Here is an 18,995-nt window from a genome sequence, read left to right as displayed (position 1 = left end):
AATTTAGATCCAAGCTTGGTGGTACACACCTTAATCTCAGGAGAAGGGCACAATGATCTCTACATTCAAGGTCAATCTACAGAGCAAGATCCAGAACAGCCAATCTTAGGTAGTGAAGGAGTTGGAGAACAGAAAGCTGGTGATAATGTAATAGAACAAGGGGGCCATGTTCCAGCCCCAGCAAACAGCAGAATTCTGCACTTTCAGCCATGTGGCTCTGACTTGCTTGCTCTCTCTCTCTCTCTCTCTCTCTCTCTTTTGGTGTTTTGAGACAGGGTTTCTCTGTGTAGCCCTAGCTATCCTGGAACTCACTCTGTTGACCACGCTGGCCTCAAACTCAGGAATTCACCTGCCTCTGGCTTTGGCTTTTGAGTGAATAATAGAAGGGACTCCTTGGACAATCGATGCTGGCTAGCTGGAGCTAAGAAATTAGCAGCAATTAAAAAGAGACCAGTGTCACTGAGTTGAAATCTTCTGGGAAAATGTTCTCTGGGAGCACAAAGAAGCTGTGTTCCAGAGATAGCCAAGGTTGTACCTTGTACTGCAGTTGGACTTGGTAATGTGTAAGACTCACCCAGGTGGTACTGGTTTTGAAGGCATGAAGGTGTCATGAAGAACAGCTGAGGCTTGGCACTGTGAGGGGCCATGGAAGGCCATTGGAGAAGGTGCAGCCTCAGTTGCAGTTGATGGCCCAGGACTGAAGGGGTTATACAAAAGATTTGAGGCTTGGCACCATGAAGAGAGCCTATGAAAGGCTATTGGTGAAGCCTAGTTGGAGTGGAACACCCCAGTGTATTAGAGATGTCAGTACCATGGGATGATCACCAAGAACAGCAGCCTTAGTGGAATGGATCAACCTGAGCTTAGAGTGCTACACAAGGCAGAGCTGGAGAAGTGATGCCAGCCCTTAGGAGGAGCCCAAAACATCAAGTGGAATCCCAGACACTGAAACAAGAAGCTGTAATATTGAAATTGCCTTGGAGACTCAAAAGATGTTAAAGATGCCAGAGCCATGGGATATATGCTGAGGAAAGCTGCTAACAGGGAGTGGAACCAGCCCAGGAGAAAGCAGTTTGTTGCAGTCAACAAAGATGAAACAAAGTGGAGATCTGAAGACCGCTTCATCAGCCATGGAGATACAGAGTTTGGAATTTGCCCATCTGGTTTCCTATCTTTCTTTGGGGATTACAGTTAAGTGATTGGATGAATCTCAGAAGAGACCTTGAACTTTGGACTTTTAACATTGTTGAGACTGCTATATACTATGAGGACTTTGAAAGTTGGACTAAATGCATTTTGCATTATGCTATGCAAAAGTATGCCCCCCCATAGACTCATGTGTTTGAACAAGTCTATGGGGGTCAGGGAGTGGAATGTGATGGTTTGTATATTCTTGGACCAGGGAGTGGTACCATTTGAAGGTGTGGCCTTGTTGGAATAGGTGTGACCTGGTTGGAGTTGGTGTGTCACTGTGGGTGTGGGCATAAATTCCTCACCCTAGTTGTCTGGAAGTCAGTCTTCTACTAGCAGCCTTTGGATGAAGATATAGAACTCTCAATTCTTCCTGAACCATGCCTGCCCGGATACTGCCATGCTCCCACCTTGATGATAATGGACTGAACCTCTGAACCTGTAAGCCAGCCCCAATTGAATGTTGTTTTTTTTTTTTTTTTTTTTTTTTTATGACTTGCCTTGGTCATGGTGTCAGTTCACAGTAGTAAATCTAAGACAACCACCCATGGGAACTATCTGACAATGCAGACTTGTGGGATCATAGAAAGCCTCTATGTATGTATGTATCTTGGACTGTGAAAGTTCTTAGTCACCATGTTTCAAGAACTCTCAGGTCTATGGGAAGCAAAGGCAAATGTTTTTCTGCCTATTAAAGGAGTGCTGAGCTCAGATATTCCAGGGAAAGAATCCAACTAAAGCATTATTCAATAAAAATTACAGTATCCTCAGGAAACCACAGTATTTCCCTCTCTGATGAAGTAGCATCGACATTAGTAACACCAGTCCTGATGCTGTGTTAGGGCTCTGTAGCTGCCTGCTTGGTGTCCACTCCCTGCCACCCAACAGGACATCGACAAGGACAGGTCAGTCCTCTACAGAACAGCTTAGGTTTCTCTACCTTGATGACCAAACTATTTGCTCAAGAACACTCTGGAAACTTATTAAAACCTGCCCCACTCTATAAATTGATTTTTAATATATGAGAAAGTGGGGTTCACTAAATCTTTAGCAGTGTCTCCAACTGTTCTTGCAGAAGAGTCTATCTCTCTGGGAAGGAAGTATGCAAAAATTTAGTGTATGGAAAAGCTGTCAAACACTGCTTCCAGTGGAGAGAAGTGATCCTTCCTCTACCAAGTTTTCTGAACTTTTAATGTGCTACAGCACACCTGAACTTTCTAAGGTCATAAAACCCTCATCACTTGACAAATTCATTGTCCTTGTATCATTTCCATGGTAGTAGCATTTCTAGTGATGGACTTGAAAATGGACTTTCAGAAACACTGAGTTGCTGTGAAGAGACAAGAAAAGAAAGGAGTGTGAGGGGGAAGAAGAGAGACACTGTGAGTCCATGTCAGGTGATGGAAGTCATCCGAGGAATACAACAAATATACATAATGAAGATCAGCTGAGGAAGACTGTGCAAGTCAAAGTGGGCAGGCAATGTAGGGCATCGGTGGAGCTGCCAGATTCAAAATTACGTATTTGGTTGGCTAAGAAAACAGGCATAGTTTTTACAGAAATTGAGAAGACCAAAGATGTGGCTTAGTGGGATGTGAATAAATGAACGGAATGATTGAGACTTGACTGGAAAGATGGAGTTCTTTGGATGACCGCTCTTCTTGGGTTTCTCTCCCTTCTTCCTACCTTCCCCTCTTTTCCTTCTTCAGTTGCTCTTTTAAACACCATCTAGTCCTAAGGAAAGCCATCAGTCTCTTTTTGTTACTATGTGCGTGTGTGCACATGCACATGCTGTTAAGTAGCGATCAGAGGTCAGCCTCTAGGAGCAGGCTCTCCTTCCATTGTTGGAGGCAGGGATGGCACTAGGATAAGTAATCTGGGCTTTCTGCAAACTCTTGCTCTCAATGGCTCCTCTGGTCTCCTTTTAATACCCTAAATGTTTTCTTAGAATTTTAATTCTTTACTGAAATCATGCTAATAGGAACCCACTTCAACCTATGTTACCCAGCTGCTGAACCCCAGTTGCTAACTTTCCAGATTACTCTTCAAACCCACCTTAGGATCAGCATCACCAACACCGCAAGGACACTCACTTTGTGCCCCAACCCAATATAGCCTGTTCTTGGGAACATTCACTTGTCCATTTGGGGGTAACTTCAAAGGTATTTATGCTAGTTCTTCTTCCATCGTACAGTCTCTGGCACACTGTAACTCTGACACTTCTACACGCACTAAGAACAAGGGCTTGGATACCCACTGACTCTCACGTAAAATAACGGAGAGTATATGTGAAGGCTTTCTTCCTTCCAAAGGAAACACAATAAACCGTGTTACATTACCACTCAACCAGAGCTTGAATCCTGATGACCATGTATACCAGAACAGAAATGGAGTCCTTTTAGATTTTGGGGTGCTCAGTACTTGAGCCTGGTGTTGTCTTTCATTAGTACCTTCTTTCAAGCCAGGGTCCTCATTTCCTGAGGTTCTAGCCTTTTTATCTAAGACGTTTTAATCCTTACTTACTAATGTCCACCAACTTGAAGGAAAAACAACTTTTTAGTACAGAATTGGACATTAAATAGCAAGACAAGAAGTCCTTGAGCCCTATTTAACACTTTTAGCATTTGATAAAGTCAAAAGGACTCAGTCTCTTCTCAGTTCTCCGACAGCTTAGTGCCTTTAAAGTGGCATTTCCTAACAGACAGGACTGCACTGTTTCTCCAGCTTCACTTCACTATCCCTACCCACAGTATATATGTGGACTTCTTTTCTCAATCGTTTGTTTTGATTAAAGCTCTACTCATTTCCTTTTAGGTATCTAGGATAGTAGCTACAGTAAGTGGGTGTCTGTGTTGCAAGTTTCAAAGAACCTCAGCTAAAAGACCTTGGAGAATCCCCCTCACTTTCAGACTACCTCAGCAAAGAAATTAAAGTACAGTATCCTTCTTACAGGCTGGTATGATAATCAGGTCACATAGTATAAAGCACCATGTGAGCAAAGCCACCTGTCTACCTGGTACACTAACTCTAAGTGCCTGATGCAGGCAACGGCAAGCACAGAATAATTCAATCAGCTCAACCTACCGAGCAGCACCCTCTGGCACAACGCCACACTCAATTAAAAGGAGCTAATATTGTATCTTCCCTTTGTCACAATTTCCAGTCTTCTATATGTTCACTACAGTAATTTTCCTCTGCAGATGTGGTTCTAACAATCCCAGTGCAGCATGTGGCAGTCTGCTTTATCTCATTTTAAGTAAGTCCAAAGAGACAAGGGTCTGAAAACAAAACAAAAATCCACTAACTTTCTCCCAATACCACTCTGGGGAATACATGGTTAAGGGAAAATAGCATAGGAATGATCAGCCACTTAGAGAACCAGAACAGAGTTAGCATGGGAAGCCATCTTTCCTGGTTAATAAAGACTGGCATTACCATCCTTAATAAGGTCTTGTGCGGCTGTTACCTATCAGCTTCTCCATCCAGAATGCACTTCTGCCTCTTGAGGATGTGTGAAGTGCACCTGCTGTTGGGTACACACCTATCACTGGGGACCCTTTGGTAGGATTTCCAGTTCTAGAGCAACCTGGGCAACACAGCAAGGCCATTTCAGTATAAAAATCATTCTAAGATTGATAAAGATAAAAGATACCAAGTGATCACAGTGAGCAGGAAACAAGTGACAAGTGATTAGACTTAGGTCTCACCAGCATATTTTGTGATAGCAGATTCACACTAATGAAGTTGGGAGTTGATTAAATGATATGGCACATGCAAATGTTCATTTGAAGTCTTTGGAAATGTATGCTGTACATTAGGCTTAATTTGGAAAAGTACTTGCTTTTAGTACATTTAAGATTGGAGTCTGACCAGGCCTGGTGGAGCATGCCTTTAATCCCAGCACTTGAGAGGCAGAGGCAGTCATGTCTGTCAGCTTCAGGATAGCCAGAGGTAAAAAATGAGACACCCCACCCCCAAAGATAGGGAGTCTATAAATATTTGTAAAACAAAACAGAAAGGGGGTGTAGTTAGGTGGTGGGGAATGGCAATGTGATAAAGGACATTTGTCCTCAACAAGAATTCAAGGGTAGTCAGGGGTAAAGAGGCAGTTACAAAAGCTTGAATTAGAAGCCTCAAAGTAATCAGGGAGGACTGTGGAACTCAGATACAGCTGGATTCCATATTGAATAACTTACTCAAGCCTGGTGTATGGCTGGAGTCTGTAAACACCAGCACCTGGGAGGCCCAAGCAGGAGTTCAAGACCATCCTTAATACATGGCAAGTCTGCATTACAAGAGACTCTACATCATTCACTAGTCACCTAGCTTTGTGACTACCTAAGAGAACCCCTCCTGGCCCTTCTTGGCCCCACACGGATGGCCATTAAGCTCCTCAACTATGTAACAAACGGCTAGTCTGTAACTCAGAGCCTGCTTTCTGAGTCTTGAGATTAAAAATGTGTGTCACTATGCCCGGCGAAACTTTTCTTTGGTAGCCTATATTAACCGCCCACATCGGTGAAAATCCGTCAGTAAGAATAAAAGTGCCGTCACACCAAGACATGATTTTTGGAAAGGCCTTGTTTGCTAGCTAAGTGAGGGGAGGCATTCGGTCTACGCTGAGATTCGGGTTGCGAGAGCAGTTCCCAACGCAACCAGACGCTGCTGCAGCACACTTCTTAAGAGGTCGAGCTTGACGCCTGGGATCGGGTAAGGCGAGAATCTGCCTTGGCGGCTTCGGCTCCGGCTGCGGCCACCGACAGGCACTCGACGTCTGTCGGTCCGAACGCTGGGTCGCGCTGGTGGCCGAGGTCCCGGCTGATTCGGATCAAGCCTAGTAACCAGGAAGCTATCTCCGGAGACCATCGCCCAAGCCATGGCCGACGGGTTGAGATCTCCTTGGGAGGATCGGTGGGCCATCCTGTTGGCTTGATCGCCGGCGGACAGCGACACCGAGTTCTGGGCCATCTTCAAACACCGCCTGCGGTGTTTGCTAGACGTACGTCGATCAAACTGGGCCCTCGGCGGCGCCGCAGATCACTCCAGCCCGCGTCGGTCGCAACCGTTACCAACCCCAGGAGCCATTTTTCTCGGAACGGCGGAAGGAGCAGCCGCCGGAAACGGGCGCTGGTCCCGCGCGCGCGCGCGTGCGTGGCTCGTCTGCGCTCGCGCACGGCGGGCGTTTACGTCCTGACGTCTGAACGGGAGGACGTGAGTGTTTCCGAGGGTGCGCAGTAGGGTCGGTCGGCCGCGAGCGGGCAGCCTAGGCCGGAGACTGGAACGGCGCGGAGATGGGGGCGGCGGCCGCAGAGGCCGACCGCACTCTATTCGTGGGTAACCTGGAGACGAAGGTGACGGAGGAGCTCCTCTTCGAGCTGTTCCACCAGGTAAGGGGCGGGCGCGGTCCTGGGGCGGCTGTGGCCTTCACGGGCCCGGCCGAGGAGCGGAGCGCGCCGGGCCGGAATTCCGCGGCGTTCGGGCCGAAAGTGACGTCGGATGATGGGGACATCTGCGTCTCCACCTCGGAGAGGTCCAGGGATCCGAGGTGGAACCTCAGTATTGCTTTCTTTTTTCCTGTGTACCTGCCTTCCCAGTTGAGTTCATTGGCCTTTGCTGCGTCGTGCAGGATGTGTGTCCGAGTCTCTATCCGCTTAACTTCCGTGTGAAATTGCAGACGTTAAAGTGTTTTAGAAACCCCAGAAACATAACGCAGGAGAGCAGGACTGACATGTTTATCTAAAAAGTGCGAATAAATCTACCTATTCTGTACCTTCTTGCTTTATGACTCAATAGTTGGTTGTATTTGAGTGATAGGTGCGGAAGGCTTTTGTTTTTTGTTTTTGTTTTTGTTTTTTTGGTAATCAAAGAAAATCCACTTTGCCTTGTAAAGTTCGTTTCCATGCAGTGGGAAAATGATAGCTGTTGGTTGCGTTGTTAAGACATCACACAGTTATGTGAGATGGAGATTTTACACTGTACTTTGTATTCTTTGTCAATATTACAAATAATGTCCTAAAAAACTTGCCCCAAATCTCGGTTTCAGTCGGAACTAGAATTATTTTTTTCTAAAAGGGAAGTAGATGTCCAGCCCCTGCCCGGACATTTTGATTTTGAGGAGGTCTTGATTATATACCTTTTGTTTAAAACTTGTGTTCTCTTCTTTATAGCATTTGAGACAGAGCCATATAGTATTTCTTGGTAGCCCTGGATCTCCGAGGCTGACTTTGAGCTGGTCCTCCTGCCTGCGTCTCCTGACATCTGACCATACAGGCATGTGCCACCATGACAGGCTTGCCTTTTCCTGTATTTCTGAAATTGAAGTGTCTTCCTGAAATTGCCTCGTTTTTAAGTTCTGAATATTTTTCTTCACAGGCTGGGCCGGTAATAAAGGTGAAAATCCCAAAAGATAAAGATGGCAAACTGAAGCAGTTTGCATTTGTGAACTTCAAACACGAAGTGTCTGTTCCCTACGCCATGAATCTGCTCAACGGAATCAAACTTTTCGGGCGGCCTATCAAAATTCAGTTTAGATCAGGTAATGGCTGGGATATGGGTGTAATAGGGCGAGGGTTTTTGGTTTCTTTTGCTTTCAATTTACTATTCTGGTTTGGTTTTTGAATCAGGGTTTTGGGTATTTCTAGGCTAGCTTCAGACTCACTGTATAAGGCATGTGTAGCTTTAAACTCTTGATCCACCTCCCGAGTGCTGGATTTCTAGGTATCAACTCCATATCAGACTAATAGTTTAAAGATTAGGGAGTAAGGAGGTAATGATGATGAAAATACTTTAAATTTTGCTATTTCCTGCGGCCAGGTTGGCTGTTTCTTCATAAAGTAGTCTCATGTTTGAAGTGCTTTCTTCTGCATTTCTGCTATTATGTACTTAGGAAACTGAGGCAGTTCATAGCAATTTGAGTTTGGGGGGAGTTGGTGTTGCTTTTAAGCTGTTTATCTCTTTTGGAGTAATTTAGATTGGAGAAAACATTTCAAATTACTGTTGGGCTTTTTGGTTTTCAATTAGAATTTTTGAAATTACTTCATTTTAGGAAGTAGTCACGCCTCTCAGGATGCCAGTATGTCATATCCCCAGCATCATGTTGGAAATTTAAGCCCAACCTCCACCTCTCCTAACAGGTACTGTTTCTCATTCACTATTAAAGTCATTGATCAGAAGATTTCTGAGGTAAAGCCCTTAGAATACACCAGTGAATAGCTCCCTTCATAATGGCTCTTCTGTTTGGTTGCTGCCGCCTGTGCTAGATTCATGGAATGCTTGTTTTCTAAGGAAACTGGGGGCAGAAAGATTTATGTGGTTCTTTTGCACTAAATTAAGTAGAACTTTTATATATACATTTGTAACATGCATACTCAGGTCCTACCCACATGTACATGAATGGACTTGAAACACAAAATGTTATTTATTACAACGGTACTATACTGTATCTTCTCCCCAAAGTTTTAAAGTTTCCAATTACCTCTATAGTAACTTTATCACTGCTAATTGTTTCTTTCCTGCTTTTTAAGATCACCAAGTGCCTAGTGGGCTGATTTAATAGAACCTGAGTGTAGATCTGCCTCTGCCAATTGAGTCTTTAGCTTAATTTCTCTGGTCCTGTCCTTTGCAAGGAAAGAAAGATGAATAAAATGAACTCTGAAATCCCTGTAGCTATTGAAGGTTAGCGATAGTTCCGTATTTACCTAACTCAATTTGTTTGCTTTCGGTGCTGATATAAACATAGATTTTTGGTTTTGTTTGTAAATTCTGTAGAGCCATAATATGCCCATTCATAAATAGCTTTCACTTAAGAAAACTTGAACACCTAGCTGTCATGTATTGATTACCTCATCAGATCCTTTCCATGTATGATCTCAATTATTTTTCAAAGCAACTGTATGAAGTTGGATTTACTTACCTCTACTTTTGGGTACAGAAAGTATGGAATGGAGGTTAACTTGCCCAAATTTGAACTGCTTGTAAGTAGTGTGTGGAGACAAACCTAGATGGTGGGAGTAGAAAGTGCTTTGAGAGAATTTTACAGCTGAAGTCGATGCAAATTGATGACGAGCTGAAAGAAGCCAGTACAGTGAGGGCAGTGGGAAGTTGGAGGAAGTGCACAGAGGCTAAGTTAGCTGCTAGGGCTACAATCAAGGTTTGTCCTAAAGAGGAGGAAAGCGTTAGGTAAGGTAATGGTAGGGAGTTCCCGGGTTAGAGTGCTTGGTTACAGCGGGGAAGAGTAACAGTGCATTAGAAGGGACAACAGTGAAAGTCCAGTAAGAATAATAGGCAGTGACCTTGTGGGGCTGTTGGACCAAGGCTGGAGAGAATTGGGTGGCTGCAGTGAAGGAGCTCTTGGAAGGAGGAATTATCAAAAGCAGTAGTAGAAAAACAGTGTCCTTTTTGCCAGCTAAAATTAATCAGTGGTGTTTATACAAAGATGTCTTCAGCCATTTTCGCATAACATAGTGGCACAAAGATTTTCCCCTTAGAGCTTCCTGGGAGGGTTGAGGAGGTATGCTAGCTACACTTTTAGCTTTAATCATAGGCTAGAGTGGATCATTTTAATACCCTGGCATAAAGTAAATTGTACTTTTTGCCCTTCTTAGCATCTGGACACATAATCTGCTCTGAGACACTCCTCCCCACAGAAACTAAAGGAGAACCCTTATTTTTCTTACCTTCGAGTAGTCTAATCAACACAAAGACAATGAAATAAATGGTTACTTGTCCAGGCCTTTATACTTTAATGACTCAGATATACCTACTTAATTGCTCCAATTTAAAAAAGGAAAATTTATAGTTTCTTTACTCTGTTTATAGGTAGGTAATAAAATCTCACTCTGAATGATTGCACTAATTAGTTAGCTTAAGGACCAATGCATCTTTTTTCTATAAGTTCAAGTAAATGCTTTAGATGTGTGCTGGCCATGTTGTCTTAGTGTCTGCCATCGTGGTGGTAAGAGGAGAGCCATGCTGTCTTCCCAGAAAGCATCATGTTATGGAGCTATGTTTGGCTCCTAGACTCCTGGTTTGCTTGCCCTGCAGTAGCCTTTCCCAGGTAATCGTAGTCTTCACTTTTTCTTTAAATGTCTCCTTTTCAGAAAGAGTGCCCCTGATCAGCCAACTTAAATCGAATGCCTTACCTTTCTTCCAGCTCTCCCCGTCATGTAACACATAGAAGCTGTGCTTATCCTGCTCATTCTCACCAGTGAGAAGCCGCTGGGAGGTGGTGTTTACTTGATCATGAGCGTTCTTGGTTTGTCTTTGCAGCTATGAAAGGACAGTGGGCAACGTGACTCCGACAGCACAGATGGTCCAGAGGTCCTTTTCTTCTCCAGAAGATTATCAGCGGCAAGCAGTGGTAGGCAGGTCTCCCCCACCCCCATTTCAGTTGCTAAGACAAAGTCATACTTGGGTTAAAGTGCTCCTATTGTATCAGATAACTTTTCACCTCTCAGTTTCATTACTTACATTCTTTAGGCAAGAATTAACTTTTTAAAATTCTTAATACTTTGTTGGATATTTAGACTAGTGTGATCGTTATAGTTTTACTGATTTAACATGCATCTTCTAGACCAACTTCCTTGAAATGATTTTTGTTTTGTTTTTTTTGTTTTTGTTTTGTTTTTCGAGACAGGATTTAGAGAAACCCTGTATAGCCCTGGCTGTCCTGGAACTCACTTTGTAGACCAGGCTGGCCTCGAACTCAGAAATCTGTCTGCCTCTGCCTTCCGAGTGCTGGGATCAAAGGCATGCGTCACCACACCCGGCTCTTAGTATGATAAGACCTAGCCTAAAACCCAATTCAGCTATCTTTTTCTTATCTTTTTCGAGGCAGGGTTTCATTTTGTAGCTCTGGCTATCCTGCAGCTCTGTATAGACCAGGCTACCCTTAAACTCCCAGAGATCTGCTTGCCTTTGCCTCAGCTTTTATCGACCTGTAGCAGCTTAAGATGCACAACCGATCTCTGCTGCTGTGACTTTCTCGGAACTCAGTCTGCATTCTGCTATGTGCTTCTCCCTTGAAGTAGTTTCTTTGTGTTAACAGACATTGTCTTAGCACTCAGAAGTCATATGCCATCTTCACAAAGCTTTTCCTAATGCTAGTGAAGATCTAGTTCTTTGTGTGTTGGTTACAGTGAGTTATAGCATAGTCATTTCAAGTGATATCTTTAATTGTATTCTTGGGGGGAAAAAATCAGTATTTATGTCTAAGTATCTGTAAGTAGATAGTCAAAGTGGACAAAACTATGGTACTGTGCCACAGTTAATTATAGTCAGCTTGGGCTGCATGTAGGCAAGGGTGATTGTGATTTTGTTCTAAATATCTTTGACTAACTAAATGTGTATATATTGGCTTTGCAATCAAGAGATACTTAGAATTAATATTTCTTTCTTTTTTCTTTTTTTTTTCTTACCTCAGATGAACAGTGTTTTCAGACAGATGTCATATGCTGGGAAATTTGGTTCTCCACATGCAGATCAGTTGGGATTTTCACCATCAGCTCAACCACATGGTCATACCTTTAACCAGTCTTCCAGCTCCCAGTGGCGCCAAGATACACTGTCATCACAGCGTAAAAGACAGAATTCTCACCCCTACCTAGCAGATAGACACTATAGCCGTGAGCAGCGCTACTCTGACCATGGGTCTGATTATCATTACAGAGGAGGCCGAGAGGATTTCTACTATGACGACAGGAATCATGATGGCTGGAGCCATGACTATGATAACAGAAGGGACAGTAGTAGAGGTGGGAAGTGGCCCTCATCCCGACACTAACAAGCATTCCAAGGACACTGTTTACAGGGCCATTTTAGGTTCTTTTAATTAAGTTGTTGCAGAAATATTTCTAAAAACTGTACAGAGTAATCTACAATTTTCCACCTGTCTTTGAAAAAAAAATTTTTAAACCTAGTAACAGTTTGACAGAGCTGCGGCTCCTTGTGTGCTCCTTTAATTACCTAACCTCAGGGGTTTTGAAGAGGAAGTTTCATACAAAGGAATGTGTCACCATTCCGGTCATTTCAGACAGTCTCGGAAAGATGAACCGTGTAGACTGGCTGTATTATAAAGCAAATGTTTTAATTATCTCATCTTTTATGTTGCAAGAAATTTCTTGGTAATGAATCACTTTGGTGTATATAATAGGAAACATCTAAGTTGGTAGTCTGAAATGGCTGTCTGCATTTTGTTAATAAATGAGAAAATAGAACTTTTCAGTCACCTGTTTATTAATAGTTTATTTAAAACAGCTTATTGGCTTTGCTTGGAGATAAATCATGTTTCCTAACTCAGAATTTAAGTACAAATTCTGTGGTATGCTCTTTAATTTTACCACAATTGAACATACATTATAAATCTTTACTAGTTCATTCTAAGAACTTTAAAATTCTTTCAGTATATTTGATGTATGACTAGTCACTCAGGAAGTTAAATATCTCAATGTATATTTTTACATAAAATGACAGTGTTGGTGAAAATTCTTTTTAGAATGATGTTCATACATAGAGAAAATGACAGTGTTTCACTGCAAGGATTGTAATTTTGAAATTTTAACAAAACTTCCATGTTTCAAGATCCTGTTGCTCTTTGACTACAAAACTGTTTCTAAGAATTCATTCCATGAAAAATGTGGATCATCTTTATACCACAGCATTTATACTATGTTCCTTTTAATATATTAAATACACAAAAAGAGAATGTGTCCCTTTATTTTGACATCATTGACATCAAGGCCATCTGAGTTAGCAGTGTGCTTTTAATCATGTCAGTTCACATTTTGATAAGGTTGCCTGTCTTACAGCATCTTGTGTAGATTTGCTTTGATGCATGGCTAGACTGCTATCAACGTAAAATATGCTGTAGAGCCCTGTGAACATTAATTCCTTTGTTTGCTTTTTATACCCAGATGTTCTACATATCCAGTACATGTACTAAACTTCCATTAAGTAGTCATCCTCAATTGAATTTTTTTTTTCTTTCTCGAGACAGGGTTTCTCTGTGTAGCCCTGGCTGTCTTGGAACACACTCTGTAGACCAGGTTGGCCTTGAACTCAGAAATCCACCTGCCTCTGCCTCCCAAGTGCTGGGATTAAAGGCGTGCACCAGGCTTTTTTTTTTTTTTTTTTTTTTTTTTTAATTTTTGACTATGTGATTGAACTCAGTCTCCAGGCCCCTTCTTTCCCAGAAGGTTCAAACTAATAAGCATCTCAAAGTCCCAACTATGTAAGCATGTGGTTGACCTTTGCATACTGGCATAGTCCATCTTGAAGGTCCCATCCAGTCACCTTAGTAGTTTTCAGGCTTACCATTTGAAGATAATAATGGAGATACGTTTACAACTTGAATTCCTAGAACTTAAGCTTTTCCTCAGAGTTGGGAACAAAGGCACAAATTCCTTACTACTCAATACCAACTCTAAATGGAAACTACTATAGGAGGAAAATTCTGGAAACCATAATTCTACCTTAGCTAAACTGAGAGCCCAATAGCCCAAAGCTACTGTAGCACCATTGAATGCCCTGTCAAGAAAATACTGCTAGGCAGCTTCCCCACTTCTTGTTTCTCTTCTACCACTAACATACCCCGTAAGTGCTTTTATCTTTCTCTTTGGACTTCAGTTTTGGAGTACTACAATTTACAATATTGTCTCTTCAAAAAATCGAACACAAAGAAGTGGACTCAGCAACAACCTGGGATAGGGAGTCCTACTTAGAGGATACCATGTAATTTTGTTCCCCATTGCTATGATACTTGGACAAAAGTAGGCAGAAAGAATTTAGGGCTGGTGAGATGGCTCAGCGGTTAAGAGCACCGACTGCTCTTCCAAAGGTCCTGAGTTCAAATCCCAGCAACCACATGGTGACTCACAACCATCTGTAACAAAAATCTGATGGCCTCTCCTGGAGTGTCTGAAGACAGCTACAGTGTACACACATATAATAAATAAAATTAAAAAAAAAAGAATTTAGCTCACAATTTCAGGTCACAGGCTATTGTAATGAGGTCAAGGTAGAAGAAACTTGAAGCAGTCATGTTATATTCACAGTCAAGGACACTTCTCTGCTCTTACACAAACTGCAATTTTTTGCCTAAGGAATGGTGCCACCCCTAGTGGACAGCTCTTCCCATTTAATGTAATCTATATAATCCATCAAAAACATGCATGGCCCACCCTGATCTAGACAGTCCTTCATTGAGGTTTCCTTCTGAGGTGATTCTAGATGGTGGCAGGTTGACAAAAACTAAACTGGTGCTACAGAGATGACTCAGTTGTTAAAGAACATGTGCTGGCCTTCCAGAGGATCAGTTTCGATTCTCAACAACTATACTGGGCAGCTCACAACCCAATATGTGCAACTGCTCTTGGTGTCAAATGGGTACCCACATACATTTGGCACACACATATACATACATACATACATACATACATACATACATACATACCAGTAAATAAAAATAAATCTTAGAAACAACCCTGTAACTATAAGGGTACACAGTATCTGCTCAGGATACCTCAAGACCAAGTTCTCAGTACAAATGAGAATTTATTTGTGCCAGAGGGACAAAGGGCAGGGAATAAGAATGTCTTAGGGTTTCCTTGCTGTGAAGGGAGGTGACTAAGGCAACTTTTATAAAGGCAAACATTTAGTTAGGGCTGGCTTAAAATTTTAGAGGGTCAATCTATTGTAATGGCAAGAAGCATGGCAACATGCTGGCAGACATGGTGGTAGAGGAGCCAAGATACCTTGATCTGCAGGCAGCAGAAGGAGACTGTCACTGGGCATAGCTTGAGCTTTGGAGACTTCAAAGCCCATCCCCACAGTGACACACTTCCTCCAACAAGGCCACACCCACTAATAATGCTGTTCCCAATGGGCTAACCATTCAAATAGTCTTTGGAGGCTAAACCTATTCATACCATCACAAAGAGACAAAGAGATTGAGGATGAGGGAGAAGAGAAAGGGAACGGGACGGGGAGAAGGGGGACGTTATCCTAGAGAAGGATAAAGGATGACCTCTGGATAAAGAGGAGACACATGTGGCCTGTAGGAAAATTATGGATTGTAAAGGTAAAGGCGAAGCCGCATGTTTGAATGAAGTGTTTAATTTTAATTGGGCACGTTAATTAGGTGAACCAAAGGAAGCTTTTGATTGCTGGACTTTAATACATTGATAGCTAGACCTTGTTCTTCAGTCTCAGAAGGAAGGATCAGCCAAATAAGAGAACTGACCTTGGGGTGTAGTTTTAAGAATATAATCTATCAGTTTTCTAGCAAGGCAGAGGGAATCAGGGAGAAGGACAAGGCCTGCCAGAGTCATGCACACCATACTTGGGCCAGCTAGAGTCCCTTTACTAAGCATCACAGAGCAGAAAGTTTCAATTAGAGAAACAAGTCTCACCAATCTCTCCCCTAGTGTGATGAGTACCATGATATTAATGTGTCTTTCAAGTGTTCTGTCACAACGAGTTAAGTATTTGTGGTGAAGGTGATGGATTTGCTAGTTACCCCTATTAGATTATCTTTCAACATATTTCCTTCTCTTATGAGTTATTTCTTAATAAATGTCTGAACATTTACACAATTTTGAGGTTTCATTATGATCTGGGTTTTGCTGTTTGCATAATTCAAAGCTCTTTATATCCTGTGTCTATAATGTAATATGTTAACTTTGTCCTCAGCTTATGATGTTAAAACCAAAAAGTTTTATCATACTACCTTTAATAATGTTATAGAGTAATAGTTTAATTTTTATATTACTAAGGAGAAATGGCTGGCAAATATAAAATCATGCTGCCATGTTTAGCTTGAGTGCTAGCATATTAATATGTAAATGTGAGTTCCTTTTTTTAGAAACTGGCATTTATAGAACCGTTACTGCATGCTAAGCTACTTTCAACCATTTTTTGGAAGAGAAATTTGGTACCTTCCCAAAGATAGAATGAGTGGGGCCTAATTCATACCTAATCAGTCTAATGCTAGAAATCAGGCTCTTCGCTTCCATGCTTGCTTTAATTAGGTGTGACAGCATAAGGGGAGATATAATTGATTTTGATATTATGGCTTGTTGTCTGAAACTTTTTTTTTCCCCTTTGAAATAGAGTCTCATAGAATACAGGCTGGCCTTGAATGCCCTATAGGTCCATGGCTGGCCTTGAACTCAAGATTCTTCTGCCTCCGTTCCCCAAGAGCTGAGATTACAATTGAAAGCCACCTCTCCTGGCTTACAGCAGGATGGCTCAGTGGGTTAAAGCACTTGCAGCATAAGTCGAATGACCTCAGTGCAATTCCCTGGTGTCCACATAAGAAAGCTGATATGGTGGCACACATCCGTAATCCCAGCATCCCTTCTTCAGTGAGATGGAGACAGAGACCGGAGAACTGCCTGGAAGATCAGAGGTCAGCATGTCTCGAGTATATAGCAAGGCAGAAACGGTAAGAGAGACGGTGCCTCTGTGCAAGGTGGAAGAAATCTGACATTGTCCTGATGATCTTCAGAGGTCATGGCTTACAGTTGCACCCATCCCTACATGCCACATATAGAAACCCAACAGCAATAATAATAAAATAAAATAAGTGAGGTTTGGTTTTGTAATTTCAGTATTTTCCCTCTCTAAATGGTTGTAGGGTTCTAACTACATAGGCAACTATTGCTGTTTGACTCCTGGTAAATGAAATGCAAAATAGGAGTCATTGTAACATATTTGTTAATTCTGATTTTGATATACAAAGATGTATTGATACTCCATTTAAAAAAAAAGACTGGGGCTGGTGAGATGGCTCAGTGGGTAAGAGCACCCGACTGCTCTTCCGAAGGTCCGGAGTTCAAATCCCAGCAACCACATGGTGGCTCATAACCATCCGTAACAAGATCTGACTCCCTCTTCTGGAGTGTCTGAAGACAGCTACAGTGTACTTACATATAATAAATAAATAAATAAAATCTTTAAAAAAAAAAAAAGACTACGTGTGTGTGTGTGTGTGTGTGTGTTTAAAGTTTTTAATCCTTTAGAACAAAGAATATACTTGCATGGTTCAAAACCAAAAGTCTCTACTGAGAAATACCACACCCACTCTTGTATCTTCTAGCCTGCTCCGTGTACCATTTTCCAGCTTGTAATCACGGTATTAGTTGAGTGGCATTCCAGCATTTCTTTGTTCTCATCTCTCCTCTCTTTCTTGCATATATGATCATTTTGTGCTTAACAGCATAATCAAGATGTCTTGAGTTGTGATTTCTTTTTTAAGGTTTATTTACTTATGTATGTGAGGACACTGTTGCTGTCTTCAGACACACCAGAAGAGGGCATCAGATTCCATTACAGATGGTTGTGAGCCACCATGTGGTTGCTGGAATTTGAACTCAGGAACTTCAGAAGAGCAGTCAGTGCTAACCGCTGAGCCATCTCTCCAGCCCTGAGTTGTGATTCTTTGAATGAAATTTTTGTGTATCTGGCAAAAAATGCCTTTCAGCAAATTTGCATAATTCAAAAAATCTTTACATGCCTTATTACCTTACTTTATCTTGACATCTGTGTACATTACACTGTCCTTTAGAAAAACAAACAAGCATAATGCTCTTTACCTCAGAAATGGGGGTGGGGGTGAGCTAACTCCTGGTGGCAAGGACATAGACTGTTTCCCCCATTTGTTCCAATATCTTGGTACTAACCCATTTCACAGAAGGGAAAGTAGTCACTTCCTTCCCTATCAAAGAAACAGCCCCAAATATAAAATACTGCGCCCGAATTTTAGAACTTCAAACCACCTTAGATTCACTCGTCTCTGCTTTCTGAGTTTGCAAACAACTTGAGCAGCTGCCTCAAGCTCCTGACACCAGGACCTCCCTGCCAGGAAGGGCTGTATTATTTACTGAACTGTGGGACTGACATAACCTGGCTCCCCAACAACCTCTCCAAAATCCTTAAGAGCAAACACACAAACCCCTACTTTAATACGTTGATTATTTACTGTGTCCTATATAAGGAACATCAACTAACTTGACCAAAACTACTCTTATTAAGGTCAACATTTATTTGGGGCTGGCTTACAGGTTCAGAAGTTCAGTCCATTATCATCAAGATGGGAGCATGGCAGTACCCAGGTAGGCATGGCACAGGAAGAGCTGAGAATTCTGTGTCTTCATCCAAAGACTTGACTTCCAGGCAAGTAGGGTGAGGATCTTAGGCCCACACCCACAGTGACACACCTACTCCAATCAGATCACACCTCCAAATGGTGCCACTCCCTGGTCCAAGAATATACAAACCATCACATTCCACTCCCTGCCCCCCATAGACTTGTTTAAACACATGAGTCTGGGGAAGGGGGACATACTTAAACACAGCAAAATGCATTTAGTCCAACTTTCAAAGTCCTCATAGTCTATAGTAGTCTCAACAATGTTAAAAGTCCAAAGTTCAAGGTCTCTTCTGATATTCATCCAATCACTTAACTGTAATCCCCAGCTGGGCAAACTCCAAACTCTGTATCTCCAAGGCTGATGTCGAAGTGGTCTTCAGATCTCCACTCCTTTTTCATCTTTGTTGACTGCAACAAACTGCTTTCTCCTGGGCTGGTTCCACTCCCTGTTAGCAGCTTTCCTCAGCATGTATCCCATGGCTCTGGCATCTTTAACATATTGAGTCTCCAGGGCAACTTTAGTGTTACAGCTTCTTGTTTCAGTGTCTGAGATTCCATTTGATCTTTTGGACTCCTCTTAAGGGCTGGCATCACTTCTCCAGCTCTGCCCTGTGTAGCACTCTAAGCTCAGGTTGATCCATTCCACTAAGGCTGCTGT

General features: G+C 42.3%; 2 protein-coding genes across 4 annotated transcripts; one reads left to right on the top strand and one right to left on the bottom strand.

The window, feature by feature from the left end:
• Positions 1 to 5,754: 5,754 nt before the first annotated feature.
• On the bottom strand, positions 5,755 to 6,385 carry C10H11orf71 (chromosome 10 C11orf71 homolog). Its single transcript, XM_021206199.2, has one exon. It carries the CDS (start codon positions 6,157 to 6,159, stop codon positions 5,806 to 5,808), a length of 354 nt encoding a protein of 117 aa, XP_021061858.1. The 5' UTR covers positions 6,160 to 6,385; the 3' UTR covers positions 5,755 to 5,805.
• Positions 6,386 to 6,401: 16 nt separating this feature from the next.
• Positions 6,402 to 12,889, top strand: Rbm7 (RNA binding motif protein 7). Of its 3 annotated transcripts, XM_021206195.2 has the most exons (6): positions 6,403 to 6,578; positions 7,359 to 7,461; positions 7,564 to 7,726; positions 8,237 to 8,324; positions 10,459 to 10,549; positions 11,612 to 12,889. In XM_021206195.2, the coding sequence occupies exons 3-6, from the start codon at positions 7,666 to 7,668 to the stop codon at positions 11,969 to 11,971; spliced, it is 600 nt and encodes a 199-aa protein (XP_021061854.1). In that variant the 5' UTR covers positions 6,403 to 6,578; positions 7,359 to 7,461; positions 7,564 to 7,665; the 3' UTR covers positions 11,972 to 12,889. The 3 variants fall into 3 exon arrangements, with proteins under 3 accessions (XP_021061855.1, XP_021061854.1, XP_021061852.1); XM_021206196.2 differs by lacking the exon at positions 7,359 to 7,461 and having other exon boundaries at positions 6,402 to 6,578; positions 10,459 to 10,553; XM_021206193.2 differs by lacking the exon at positions 7,359 to 7,461.
• Positions 12,890 to 18,995: the final 6,106 nt, after the last annotated feature.

Source organism: Mus pahari, chromosome 10 (genome assembly GCF_900095145.1).
Source record: "Mus pahari chromosome 10, PAHARI_EIJ_v1.1, whole genome shotgun sequence".
NCBI classification, from domain to species: domain Eukaryota; kingdom Metazoa; phylum Chordata; class Mammalia; order Rodentia; family Muridae; genus Mus; species Mus pahari.
Note: the sequence above shows the minus strand (reverse complement) of the source record. Positions and strands in the feature narration are given on the sequence as shown.

Bases quoted from the DNA above. Each gene is read 5' to 3' on its own strand.
- C10H11orf71 (XM_021206199.2), bottom strand. From the start codon at position 6,159: ATGGCCCAGAACTCGGTGTCGCTGTCCGCCGGCGATCAAGCCAACAGG.
- Rbm7 (XM_021206193.2), top strand. From the start codon at position 6,483: ATGGGGGCGGCGGCCGCAGAGGCCGACCGCACTCTATTCGTGGGTAAC. The intron at 7,727-8,236 runs GTAATGGCTGGG...ACTTCATTTTAG, and splicing joins CAAAATTCAGTTTAGATCAG to GAAGTAGTCACGCCTCTCAG. The intron at 8,325-10,458 runs GTACTGTTTCTC...TTGTCTTTGCAG, and splicing joins ACCTCCACCTCTCCTAACAG to CTATGAAAGGACAGTGGGCA.